Source organism: Sus scrofa, chromosome 12 (genome assembly GCF_054392235.1).
Source record: "Sus scrofa isolate SSC_HxYL_T2T_F1_AM1 chromosome 12, Sscrofa_HxYL_maternal_Yorkshire_Landrace_v2.0, whole genome shotgun sequence".
NCBI classification, from domain to species: Eukaryota; Metazoa; Chordata; class Mammalia; order Artiodactyla; family Suidae; genus Sus; species Sus scrofa.
The window spans coordinates 47,160,558-47,174,199 of NC_139394.1; the positions used below are offsets into that span (position 1 = coordinate 47,160,558).

Below are 13,642 nucleotides of genomic sequence, written 5' to 3' on the forward strand. Positions count from 1 at the left end.
CGGGCCACGTAGGGGACCGCCAGCCGGTGGCTGCGTCTCCTCCGGCTCCTCCCTCGCTCCCCCTCTCCCCTCCTCCTTTGCAGCAGCTGGGATCCTCTCTTGCTTTCTTTCTCTGGTCCTGTTGCAAGCCTAGAGCTTCCAACGCGCAGCCCTCAGAGCAACCTCTGGCTTTAGGAAACCCGCTCTCTCCAAGCCGCTAGAAACGCGCTAAGGTCCTAAAGATTGTCTTTGCTAGAGTTTCCCCCCCGCCCCCCCATGAAATGCAACCCCGACAACTCTTGGGAGAAGAAAAAGGAGAGGATTCGCTTCAAGACGCTTTTCTGATAATTCGCCCACTAGGTGTCATCCAGCCACTCTAACAAATAGGATTAGAGACTACGAGGTGCCCAGAGCTGGAGCACAAACCTCCAAATGATTCTCACGCGCAGCCAAAGTTGAGTGACCCCTAGACATTGAAAATCGCTATTACAATACAGAATTGTGTTACTGTCTCCTTACTGCTCTCTGCTGGCTGAAAGCACATTATCCATACTGGCTTCAGGACAAAAATACTAGAATCTGGTTTATTGAGGTAGTGCACCTGGTCCTCCTTGGGCTTGCTGTCTTCCTCCTCTTCCTCCAATCCTAAGTGCATGTCCCCAAGAGACAAAGGAACTTACACGCTTACATAGAAATAACCGAAGGGCAGAGACTAGGCCTGTTTCTCCTTGGTCTGTTGAAATAAACTAAAAATGACACATTTTACTCTACCCCATATTGCCTGGTCTCAAAGTAGGTACCAGATGATACATATCTGTGTCTATTTTCAATTCTGGAAGTGACAGGAAGTCGCCCTTAGCACTGATAATCAAATTTTCCAGCTCTTCTCCCCACCCCACCCCCCTTTTCTTTTTAAGGTTGCACCTGCGGCATATGGAGGTTCCCAGGCTAGGGGTCCAATCGGAGCTGTAGCCACCGGCCTACGCCAGAGCCACAGCAATGCAGGATCTGCACTGCGTCTGCAACCTACACCACAGCTCACAGCCACGCCAGATCCTTAACCCACTGAGCAAGGCCAGGGATCGAACCCGCAAGCTCATGGTTCCTAGTCAGATTCGTTAACCACTGCGCCACCAAGGGAACTCCTTTTCTTTCTCTTTCTAACTTGGTAGGATTACACTTCTTTGACACTCTTTTGTTGTGTTTTTGTTTTTGTTGTCTTTTTAAGGGCCGCACCCATGGCATATGGAGGTTCCCAGGCTAGGAGTCAATAGCTTGCCAGCCTACGCCACAGCCATACTAGATCCTTAGCCCGCTGAGGACCAGGGATCGAACCTGTGTCCTCATGGATGCTAGTCGGATTTGTTTCCACTAAGCCTCGATGAGAATTCCATCTTTGACACTCTTGAAACACACAAAAGGAATACCCTAAACTTCCCATCTGCTTAAAAAGCTAGTAAGTCATTGCATCTCTTCCTGCTAGCTGTCCTAACTATGGAGATGAAGCTGTAATCTGGTGGCCCTGCCAGCCCACACTAGGACCTGCAGTAAAGGACAGAAATAAACCTGAGATATTGTTAAGGTTACTGAGATTTAGTGGGTGCTTGTTGCTGCAGCATAACCTAGCCTATCCTGACTGACTGATTACCTGGATTTTGTTCTAGAAACTCTTCATCTGCAGTAAACTCATAGCTTCTCTGTGCCTGTGTTTTCTGAAAAATAAACAATCATCCATTTTAACAAATAAAATTTCCTTTGATATAAGCCTCTTTCTAGCCACCCCTCCTTCTCTTCTCCATTACACATGCACATTTTTTGAAAGAGTGGGTTAATCAGTGGTCTTCAAACTACCCCCATTTTTAATGCCAAACTTTCTCACCAACAAAAATATGCATTAAATGAAGTCACAAATTATGATCTCAATGCCTTGATTTTTAAAAGGCTTCACTGGCACTGTTAAAAGAATGAAAAGCTAGGAGTTCCCGTTGTGGCTCAGTGGTTAACGAATCCGACTAGGAACCATGAGGTTACAGGTTCGATCCTGGCCTTGCTCAGTGGGTTAAGGATCCGGCATTGCCTTGAGCTGTGGTGTAGGTTGCCGACATGGCTTGGATCTCGCGTTGCTGTGGCTCTGGCATAGGCTGGCAGCTTAGAGCTCTGATTAAACCCCTAGCCTGGGAACCTCCATATGCCATGGGAGTGGCCCAAGAAATGGCAAAAAGACAAAAAGACAAAAAAAAAAAAAAAAAAAAAAAAAAAAAGGAGTTCCCGTCGTGTCGCAGTGGTTAACGAATCCGACTAGGAACCATGAGATTGCGGGTTCGGTCCCTGCCCTTGCTCAGTGGGTTCACGATCCGGCGTTGCCGTGAGCTGTGGTGTAGTTTGCAGACGCGGCTCGGATCCTGCGTTGCTGTGCCTCTGGCGTAGGCCGGTGGCTATAGCTCCAATTCAACCCCTAGCCTGGGAACCTCCATATGCCGCGGGAGCGGCCCAAGAAATAGCAACAACAACAACAACAACAAAGGACAAAAATACAAAAAAAAAAAAAAAAAAAGTTTAAAAAAAAAAAAAAAGAATGAAAAGCTACAGATTAGAGGGAAATATTTGCAGATTTTTTATCTGTCAAAGTCTAGTATCCAGAATGCATATGAACCCTCAAAACTCAACACTAAAAAACAAAACAGGAGTTCCCGTCATGGCGCAGTGGAAATGAATCTGACTAGGAACCATGAGGTTGCAGGTTCGATCCCTGACCTTGCTCAGTGGGTTAAGGATCTGGCATTGCCATGAGCTGTGGTGTAGGTTGAAGACATGGCTTGGATTATGCGTTGCTGTGGCTGTGGTATAGGACAACAGCTATAGCTCCAGTTTGACCCCAAACCTGGGAACTTCCATATACCACAAGCATGGCCCTAAAAAGCAAAAAAAAAAAAAAAAAAAATTAAAAACTGTTTCATCTTTGGGGGAAAATTGATTTAACTTTAAAGCAAAACCATATTAGTTTGAAAACTTCTCTCCAGGTTGAATAAATTCATGAACTCTAGTGTGAACTCAGTATTATTTCAAAGGGATAGTCCATAAATTTAAGAGTACTTCAATATTAATAAAGTGTCCTTCAGATTTTTCTTTTTTTTTTTTTTTGTCTTTTGTCTTTTTGTCTTTTGTTGTTGTTGTTATTGCTATTTCTTGGGCCGCTCCCGTGGCATATGGAGGTTCCCAGGCTAGGGGTTGAATTGGAGCTGTAGCCACCAGCCTACGCCAGAGGCACAGCAATGCAGGATCCGAGCCGCGTCTGCAACCTACACCACAGCTCACGGCAACGCCGGATCGTTAACCCACTGAGCAAGGGCAGGGACCGAACCCGCAACCTCATGGTTCCTAGTCGGATTCGTTAACCACTGCGCCACGACGGGAACTCCCAGATTTTTCTAATAGCTTTTTGTGGCCAATTTACATATTACTACTGAATATAATTAAAATTTTCTGCATATTGATTCATGTTAGAAAATGTATAAAATTGTTATTAGTGATTTGTATGATAGAATTTTTCATTTCAACATGAATTCTTATACCTGCTTAGCTAAGTCACAAATTAGCATTTCCTTTCCTCAGAGCTTCAAAATTAGCTCATTTATATGCAGTGTGATATCAGTGAGAAAACAGAATCACACTGCCTTATGTCTTTGATTACTGACTATTTCGCAAGTACTACTTTGGTTTTAAGAAAATCTTGAGTTAAAACAAAATACTTGTCCAAAACTCAACCAAAAACATTAGCAAAGAATATGAGATTACTGAATGGTCTTTCATATGTTTCAACAGTTATAAACTGGCAGTAATTCATAGCATTTTCGTATACAAGCTGAACAATTATAACAGTTGTATCTATGACAGTTTTTATAGTCTGTTTCAGAAAACTGAACATAAAAATATTTACTTTTTTGGGGGGGTAGCCACACCCACAGCATATGGAAGTTTCCCAGCCAGGATCAAATTCAAGTTGCAGATGCAACCTATGCCATAAATTCAGCAATGCCAGATCCTTAACCCACGGCACCACAGTGGGAACTCCAATACAATCTTATTTTAGAATTTCAGTCTTTGACCTAACATAGCCAAAGAACAATCTGTTATAATAAAAATTGGGTTTTTCATACCTACCTGCAATTCTTCTCTAGCAGATGTAAAGGATTCAAAAATATCGACACTATGAGTTTGATTTTATATGCAGTGGACTGACATTTCCTCATAAAAGTTCCTTGAAACAAAATTTACCCAAATAATTCAGTGTTAGTTTTGTACCACACAACTCAAAGCATTTGAATTTTTTTTCAAACTTTGAATTGGTTGATTTGGGCATTATTTTAAAATCTCTTATTCTACAGGTAATTGGCAGCTAAACTAAAGATACTTCATTTTTAACAAAATTTAGTTTTTAGTTTTTCCTCATCATTAAAATTTTTTCCCCACAGCTAATAAAATAAATATCTTATGTGATGCAACCGTTAAAATATAAACATTGCCAAAACAGCTGCGCTTGAAGAAGAAATATTTTACACTGCTCCAGTTAATTTTAAATTTAAATTATTTAAAATTAAGAAGTCCCATTGAGGCTCAGCAGAAATGAATCTGACTAGCATCCATGAGGATGCAGTTTCGATCCCTGGCCTCCCTCAGTGGGTTTAGGATCTGGTGTTGCTGTGAGCTGCAGTGTAGGTCACAGACAAGGCTCAGACCCTGCTTTGCTGTAGCTGTGGTGTAGGCTGGCAGCTGTAGCTCTGATTCGACCTCTAGCCTGGGAACCTCCATATGCCACAGATGTGGCCCTAAAAAGACCAAAAAAAAAATTTTTTTTTTAATTAGATAAAATGAAGTGAAATTAGAATTCCATTTCCTCAGTTGCATTAATCACATTTCAGTGCTCAATGGCGACAATATGGCTATTGTTACCATAGTTCATTGATCCTTATCCCTTTCCCTTTAATTATGCTTTATCTGTATCATTTCAATTTTGATGTTGTACATTTATAACCATTCAGTTACAATCTTTCTTCTTAGCATTATTAAAAAGTATAGTTGATTTACAATGTTTCATCAAGTTCTGTTGTTATAAATCTTTCTAATTTCCCATGTGATTTTTTGTTGTTGTTGTTGAATGCATGGTTGTCTATTTCTTTCTTTTTTTTTTTTAATTTCTATTTATTTATTTGGCCGAGCTTTTGGCATGTGCAAGTTCCCAGGCCAGGGATTGAACCCATGCCACCGCAGTGATCCAAGCCACAGCAGTGACAATACCAGACTCTTAACCCACTGCGCCACCAGGGAACTGCATGGTTGTCTATTTCTCCCTTAAATTTTGTCCTTTTTACTTCATGTACTTTGGAGCTATATTATTAGGCACATACACATCTACGACTGTTATGTCTTTTGATGAATTACACCTTTTATTGTTATGAAACACCACTCTTTACCTCTGGTGGTATTCCTTGCCTTGAAAAAAAAATACTTTATCAGATCTCGGTATAGCTTGTCCAGCATTCTTATGGTTACTGTCTGCATGGTATATATGTTTTTCCATATTTATAACTTCAAATTGTTTTTAAATTTAAAATCTTTTTTTTCCCTTTATTTTCTTTTTAGGGCCACACCCAAGGTATACGGAAGTTCCCAGGCTAGGGGTCGAATCAGAGCTGTACCTGCTGGCTCACACCACAGCCACAGCAATGTGGGATCCAAGCCACATCTGCAACCTACACCACAGCTCACGGCAATGCTGGATCTTTAACCCACTGAACCACAACAGGAACTCCAATTTAAAATCTTTTTAACAGCATGCAATTAATGGGTCATGCTTCCTTATCCATTCTGACAATCTTGCATTTTAATTTCAATGTTTAATACACTAATATATAATGTAATTATAGACAGGGTGAGGTCTCCCTTTTGCTCTTTATTTTCAGCCTTTCCTATCTACTTCTTACTCATTTTATCCTTCCTTTCCTGCCTTCTTCTGGGTTAATCAAATGCTTTTTAAAATTCCATTTTAGGGAGTTCCCGTCATGGCGCAGGAGAAACAAATCCAACTAGGAACCATGAGGTTGCGGGTTTGATCCCTGGCCTTGTTCAGTGGGTTAAGGATCTGGCATTACCATGAACCGTGGTGTAGGTCATAGACCTGGCTCAGATCTGGGGTGGCTGTGGCTATGGCTGTGGTGTAGGCTGGCAGCTACAGCTACGATTAGACCCCTAGCCTGGGAACTTCCATATGCCATGGGTGTGGCCCTAAAAAGACAAAAGACAAAAAAAACCCCACAAAATTCCATTTTAGGAGTTCTCATCATGGCTCAGTGGTAACAAACCCAACCAGGATCCATGAGGACACGGGTTTGATCCCAGCCTTGCTCAGTGGGTTAAGGATCTGGCATTGCCATGAGCTGTGGTGTAGGTCACAGATGCGGCTCTAATCCCACATTGCTATGGCTATGGTGTAGGCCGGCAACTGTAGCTCTGATTCAACCTCTAGCCTGGGAACTTCCATATGCCATGGGTACACCCCTAAAAAAGACCAAAAAAATTTTTTTTAAATAAATAAAATTCAATTTTAATTTCTTTGTTAGCTTTTTTTTTTTTTTTTTTTTTTTTGTCTTCTTTTTAAGGGCCACAACAGCCTGGGCTGGCTGTTGAGTTGGAGCTGCAGCTGCTGGCCTGCACCAGCCATAGCCACAGCAATGCCAGATCTGAGCCATGTCTGTGACCTACACCACAGCTTGCGGCAAATGCTGGATCATTTCACTCACTAAGAGTGAGGCCAGGGATTGAACATGCATCCTCATGGATACTAATTGGGTTCTTAACCCCCTGAGCCACAGTGGGAACTCTCTTTGTTAGTTTTGTAATTATACTTCTTTGCATTCTCTGTTTAGTGGTTGCCTTAAGGATGACAGTATACATCCTTGACTTTTCACAATGTACTTGGTTTTGTACCACTTCAAGTATAAGAAGCTTGAAAGTGTAGAGTTCCATTTACTCCCTCCTCCAGGCCTTCTTGTTGTCATAAGCATCATCTCTACAGAAGCTATAAACAATTCAACACGTAGTTCCTGCTCTAAATAGGCAGTCATATTCACTTAAATCTTTACCTTTTTTTTTTTTTTTTTTTTTTTTGGCTTTCTAGTGCACCCAGGGTTCGAACCTGTGTCCTCATGGATATTAGTCAGATTTATTTCCCCTGCGCCATGAGGGGAACTCCACTTTTACCATTTCTGTTATACTTTATTGCTTCCTAAAGATCCGAGTTTCTGTTTGGTATCATTTCCTTTTACCCCAAAGAACTTTCTTTAGCATTCCTTATGTGGCAGTTCTGCTGGAAACATATAATTTGTTTAATCTGGAAATGGTTTTTTGTATGTCTTTTTTCAAAAATCTGCCTTTTTCCATTTTTTATGGTGGTAAAATATAAACAGAAGTTTACCATTTTAATCATTTTTAAGTGGACAATACAGAAATATTTTGCCTTTTTTTCTTTTTTAATTCTCCATTGATTTTTCTGAGTATAATTCATATTTTATTTCATCATGTCTACCAGTTTAGGGTTATATCCTGATATTATGAATGACACATTGTCAAACCTCTAGGTTTTGTTTTGTTCCTCCAGAGAGCAGGCGGATAATACATAAAATTCGGGGCTCCCCTTCTGTAGACGTCTCCTCCCAGGCTTCCCTCTCTCAGTTTTAAGCTACGATGGTAGCCTTAAACTCAGTCCTCTATTTTTCTTTCTTTTATTTTTTTTTCTTTTTTTGGTCTTTTGTCTTTTTAGGGCCACATCCGCAGCATATGGAGGTTCCCAGTCTCAGGGTCCAATCGTGCTGGCCTAAACCACAGCCACAGCAATGCCAGACCAAGCCCAGTCTGCGACTTACACCACAGCTCATAGCAACACCAGCTCCTTAACCCACTGAGCAAGGCCAGGGATTGAACCCTCAACCTCATGGTTCCCAGTCAGATTCATTTCTGCTGCACCACGATGGGAACTCCTTGGTCCTCTATTTTTTAATCAATAAGACTGCAGGTTTCCATCAGAATTTTAGAGCCCCCCTGAGGCATTGACACAGGGCCTACCAGCAGGTGAAAAGCTAAAAAGTGAGAAATACATCCCTGCCTTCCTTGCTTCCTAGTGCCTTCTCCCCTCTGGTTTCTGCCTGCTTTGGGTTATTTCCCAAGGTCTTCAGATTATACTTATTACAATCTGTACAGAGTTTCTAATACTTATGTATGAAATGGCTGTTCTGATTGGAGCTACTCCAATTTGGAAGCAGACCCTTCCCTCCAATCTAAGCTGTTCTTATCTCCCCACCACCACCACCCATCTCTACACTAGACACACTGAATTATTTGAAATTTCCAGAACAGGCCATGTGCTCTCTTGTCTACGGGCCTTTGTACACACTCTCTTCCTCCCTCCCAACCCCATCCTAAGGATTTTCTAGTCATTTTACAGGACTCAGCATAGAGATCACCTTTCTGGGGAGAACTTCGTTAGTCAGGATGTTTTTGTTTGTTTGTTTTGCATTTTAAGACCACACTGCAGCATATGGATGTTCCCAAGCTAGGGGTCAAATTGGAGTTGCAGCTGCCAGCCTAAGCCACAGCTCATAGCAATGCAGATCCTTAATCCACTGAGTGAGGCCAGGGATTGAACCCACATCCTCATGGATCCTAGTCAGGCTCGTTCACCACTGAGCCACGAAAACTCCAATCAGGACCGATTGATGCAAGCAACAGAAATTTGCTTGTACTTACAAGTCAAAGGGAGAAGAGGATTTAATATGAGTACCGAGGTGTCCTTGGGGAACTCAAAGACAGCCATCCCGCCAGCCTCAGAAACCATTTCACTGGCACGTCATTTCTCATGTCTGTCCTCCAAGGGGCTCCCAGAATCCCAGTTTCCCTCCCCAAGGAGCTCTGTTACCGCCGTTTGCTTCTCTCTCGTCCCCTCTGGACCATAAGTTCTTGAAGGTGTATCTGTGCCTTTATTGGTTTTCTCATCCTCAGAACTTAGCAGAGTACAGCCAAGAGAGTTCACAGGTGGTATTTAAAAAAAAGGGGGGGGGGAAGGCATTAAGAGAATCGAGTAAAATTGAGCCTTAATATACAACCCAGGAGGTGGTGAAACAGACATTTTCAAGGTGCTTCAGGAGCCAGAAGAGGAAGCACCCACATCTCCATGTGGGCAGTCAGGAAGCTGCAGGCAAGACACCCAGATGCTGTTGCTTGTCCTGTGACTGGGGAATCCAAAAGAAAATCCCTTAAAAAGCAAAGACTCTCTTAAAGACACCCCACCCCTCAGGGGCTCCAATAAAATGAAAGCAGTCAATGTCTTTCTCCATGTCCCTTGAAGAGACAAAGGATCACAGAGCAGAGACCTGGGCGATCTCTTTCTCTGACATTTCAGGCACTTGAGACAGGAGATATCTTCCCGCTCCTCTTTGCCATTTGGGAGCCTCTGAATGTTTTCTTGCCTCAGCCGACAGTGTTTTCCGGGCCCCCTTCCCTTGACTAACCTCTAAGCCGTTCAATGTCACTTCGTCACTTCCTGGAGGGGAAGAAGGCGCCCCTCTTCCCTCAGCTCTGATGAACCCTAGTGCTCCGCATCAGAGCCGCCAGCACCTCCTCTTTCTGAACACTCCTGCCTCCCAGCCTCTGAAATCTGTGATGGCAGGGACTGCATCACCTGGTTCCTGCCTGCTCCCAGAGCCTGGTACCTGGGAGGTGCTCAAAAATACTGGTTGCTTCCATTGAATTTCAGTAATTAATACACAACTTCCTCATATGAAGGAGAAAAACCAAGGCACAGAGATGGAGAAGTGAGTTTTCCAGCAGTTTCGTTAGTGGTGAGGCCCGACCTGGCAGCGGGGCTGGAGGGCTGTCCACCCTGGGGTCCAGCTGAGTTGTCTTCTCAGCTTCCTTCTTTCTTTCTAGGGATAGTGGCTGATCCATGAGGACACTGTTTTGTTGGTACTGCCTAGGCTTTGAATTTTTCTAAAATGTGCACAAAAGTAGTAGAACTTTCTCAGGAACCTTTTCTTTTCTTTTTTTTTCTTTTTAGGGCTGCACCCATGGCATCTGGAAGTTCCCAGGCTAGGGGTCAAATCAGGGCTGCAGTTGTTGGCCTACACCGCAGCCACAGCAACGCTGTGGGATCCAAGCCACGTCTGTGACCTACACCACAGCTCACGACAATGCTGGATCCTTAACCCACTGAGTGAGGCCAGGGATCGAACCTTTGTCCTCATGGATACTAGTCAGGTTCATTATCGCTGAGCCATAATGGGAACACCTCCCAGGAACATTTTTGATTCATGTAGAAAACCTACAACTTTTGAAGAATGAAAAGCAGATTTTTAAAGAAATTTTCCCTCTGATGTGCTTGGGTTGTGGGATGGAAATCCTGTGAAACTGGATTGTGATGATCATTATACAACTACAGATGTAATAAATTAATTGATTAATGAAAAAAAATAAAAGATTAAAAAAAGAACTTTTCCCTCTGACTTTTAAATTTGAAAACTATAAAACCTATAGAGGGGAGTTCCCATCGTGGCTCAGTGGTTAACAAATCCGACTAGGAACCATGACGTTGCAGGTTCGATCCCTGGCCTTGCTCAGTGGGTTAATGATCCGGCGTTGCCATGAGCTGTGGTGTAGGTCGCAGAGGCGGCTCGGATCCTGCATTGCTGTGGCTGTGGTGTAGGCCAGCGTCTACAGCTCCAATTCGACCCCTAGCCTGGGAACCTCCATATGCTATGGGAGCAGCCCTAGAAGAGGCAAAAAAAAAAACCTATAGAAAATTTGCATGAATTGGACAGTAAATATCCAGCTATACTTCATCTAGATTCATCAGTTGCTAACATTTTGCACAGTTTCTTTCTCCCGTGTGTGTGTGTGTGTGTGTGCGGTGTGTAAACATAGGCTTCCTGTCTTCCACACATACATAGACGCACACACTATCTATGTATCTATATACTCTCTACACACATCCATACAAAGACTTATCTTTTGCTGAACCATTTAAGAGTCAGTTGTAGACAAGAGTACATTTTACCCCTGAACACTCTAGCATGGATCCCCTACGAACAAGAGCACTCTCCTACACAAACACGGCATCATCATCACAATCTCACAACTACTGCTTAATATACATCCTTCTTTAAATTTCCCCAGTTTTCTCAATCACATCCCTCAAATTGTTTTTTTGTTTGTTGGTTGGTTGGTTTGTTTTTGGTTGCGTCCAGAGCATACAAAAGTTCCCTGGGCCAAGGACTGAACCCATGCCACGGCAGTAGACAAAGGCACTGCAGTGACACCACCAGGTCCTTAACCTTCTGAGCCACATGAGAACTCCTAAAACTGTTTCTTTTTCAATCCAGGATCCAATCAAGAACAATGAATTGCATTTTGTTGCCATGTCTCTTTAGTCTCCCCTAACCTAGAGCAGTTTCCAGAGTACTTGATCTTTCGAGATACTGACATTCTTGAAGAGTTCAGCCGGCTGTTCTGCAGAATTTCTCTACTGTGGATTTGTCTGATTCTTTCCTCATGGTTAAATTCTTTTTTTTTTTTTCTTCCCCTTTTCTTTTTACAGTCACACCTGCGACATATGGAAGTTCCAGGGCTAGGGGGTGAATTGGAGCTGCAGCCAAGTCCCACACCATAGTCAAAACACTGGATGCAAGCTGCAGCTGCAACCTACACTGCTGGGTGTGGCAACACTGGATGCTTAACACACTGAGCGAGGCCAGGGATCGAATCCACATCCTCACAGACACTACGTCAGGTTCTTAACCACTGAGCCATAACAGGAACTCTGTTCATGGTTAGATTCATAGTAAACTTTTTTTGCTGTTTTTTTTCCAGCAAGAATGCCACTTGTCTGATGCTGTGGTTCTTTCTATGGCAATGCCTTCATTTGAGATGTCCTGGGCCTTGAGGACATTTACCAGGTTCCCAGAGCCGGGCAGTGGGGAGGCCCAAGGAGCTGGCAGATAAAGGCCAAAGCTCTGGTCTTGGTAGAGTTCACTGCCCATGACAGCTGCCAACTGTGGGGCGCTCCTACTGGGCACCCAGAGCCGAGGGGAGAACTCCTTCCCACCGGGTACACCGGGTGGCCAGTGGGTCACCTGCTGCAGCCACTCTCTGTTGATGCAGCTGCAAGGGGAACAAGAAGAGGATTGAGGTGTGGCCCTGCCAACGAAGTCCCACTGGAGGGAAGGGACAGCGGGGGACAAGGGAACAATGACAAAATAAAAACCGGACTGGAAAGGTAATAGAGGGGACACACACTAGAGAAGGAGAGAAAAGCAAAGAGATGCAGCAAACAGAGAAAAACAGACAAGAGATGCAGCCGCACAGGCCCCCAGGGAAAAGAAAACGCCAGCTGACATGCCTCACCACCAACCACGAGGCCATTGCTGAGGCTCCTGGGCTTTGGGATTTTGGAAAATGAAGCCAGTTTGTGTTTATACAGGTCAGACTCAGAGGGCACAAGGGTTTCTCCCAAGGAGCCGTGTGGGGCCACCTGCTCAGGCTGTACTTTTCCAGACACAGAACTTCTTCCGAGCGTCCCAGAAGCCAGACCCAGGCCAGAAGCTTCCTGCTCTGGCTCCGAACATCCCCCCTCCTTTCGTGGGGCGTCTGCAGATGGGGAAGCCTGCTCGTGACACAGCTGGGGTGAAGGGAGGAGCAGGGTGGGGGAGGGGAGACCCAGAGAAAAAAGGGCCCTAAAAATAGCCTTCCCTCCGTGGGGAGGAATCCGAAATCCCAGGAGCTGCCCAGCGGGGGTGACCTTAACAACAGGCCAGGGTTTTCTCACGAGAACAGGGACTCAGGGACAGGGGGCGGCGGCACAGAGAGGCTGCCGGCTCCTGCACGGAGCAGGGTGGGAAAGGGGCGCTAACCGCCCGTGCCGCCGGGGCCAAACTCCTCCAGCTGCTAACGGGGAAAGGCCGAGGGACCTGGCGGGGACAGAGAGGGTTTTCTGGCAGTAACGTGCGCCGTCTGAACTTTTCTTTGGCAGGAAGAGAAGAAAAGGGAAAGAGGGCAGTCCGGAGCCATGAGCCCGGTTTCAGGGCTCCCGGCTGAACCCAGGTGCGGAAGCCCCTTTCCGCCCACCACCCTCGGCCAGAAGGACAACCCCCAGGTCCGGCCTCTTACGGAGGAGGTTGAGGGGCGTCAGGGGCCGGGAGAGGACGTCCCGAAAACTCTCCAGCCATTCGCGCTGCTCCTTCTCGCTGGGGCAGGTGAAGACGAACCTTCGCTGGGGGGTGACCATGGTGAGGCCGGCTTTCCAGCGATTGCCCCGGACGCCCTTGGGCAGGTCTTCGTACACCTGGTACCCCTGCTCGCTGCTCCCGAGAAATACCTGGCCCTGCTCAAAGGCGTCCTGCAAATACAGGGCACGGGGCATCAGAGGCCACACGTGGGGCGGAGGGCCTCCTGGGAGCCCGGGAGCCCTCGGCTCGGTTTTCGGAAAGGGCGTGGGCGGGGCGGGGATGCGCTCTGCTGGAGGATGCGGCTAAGTGGGCCCAGCATTGAAAAAGCTCAAACCTTAAAAGAAATCGCGCAACGCATCTGTGGAAAGGATGCTTAGTGTTCACGGAGAGCCAAT

At 45.1% G+C, this 13,642-nt stretch overlaps 1 protein-coding gene across 18 annotated transcripts in view; it reads right to left on the reverse strand.

The window, feature by feature from the left end:
• Positions 1-8,774: 8,774 nt before the first annotated feature.
• The window catches only part of ADAP2 (ArfGAP with dual PH domains 2), a 46,980-nt gene continuing 42,112 nt past the window's right edge, over positions 8,775-13,642 (reverse strand). For 9 of the 18 annotated variants that reach the window (XM_021066059.2, XM_021066056.2, XM_084982590.1 and 6 more), the window contains one exon: positions 12,886-13,417. In XM_021066059.2, the coding sequence (XP_020921718.1) occupies positions 13,100-13,417 (318 nt within the window). In that variant the 3' untranslated portion in view covers positions 12,886-13,099. Of the gene's footprint in view, positions 12,184-12,885; positions 13,418-13,642 lie in introns of those variants that run through there. The other 9 variants (XM_084982595.1, XM_005669057.4, XM_084982593.1 and 6 more) reach the window with 3 other exon arrangements.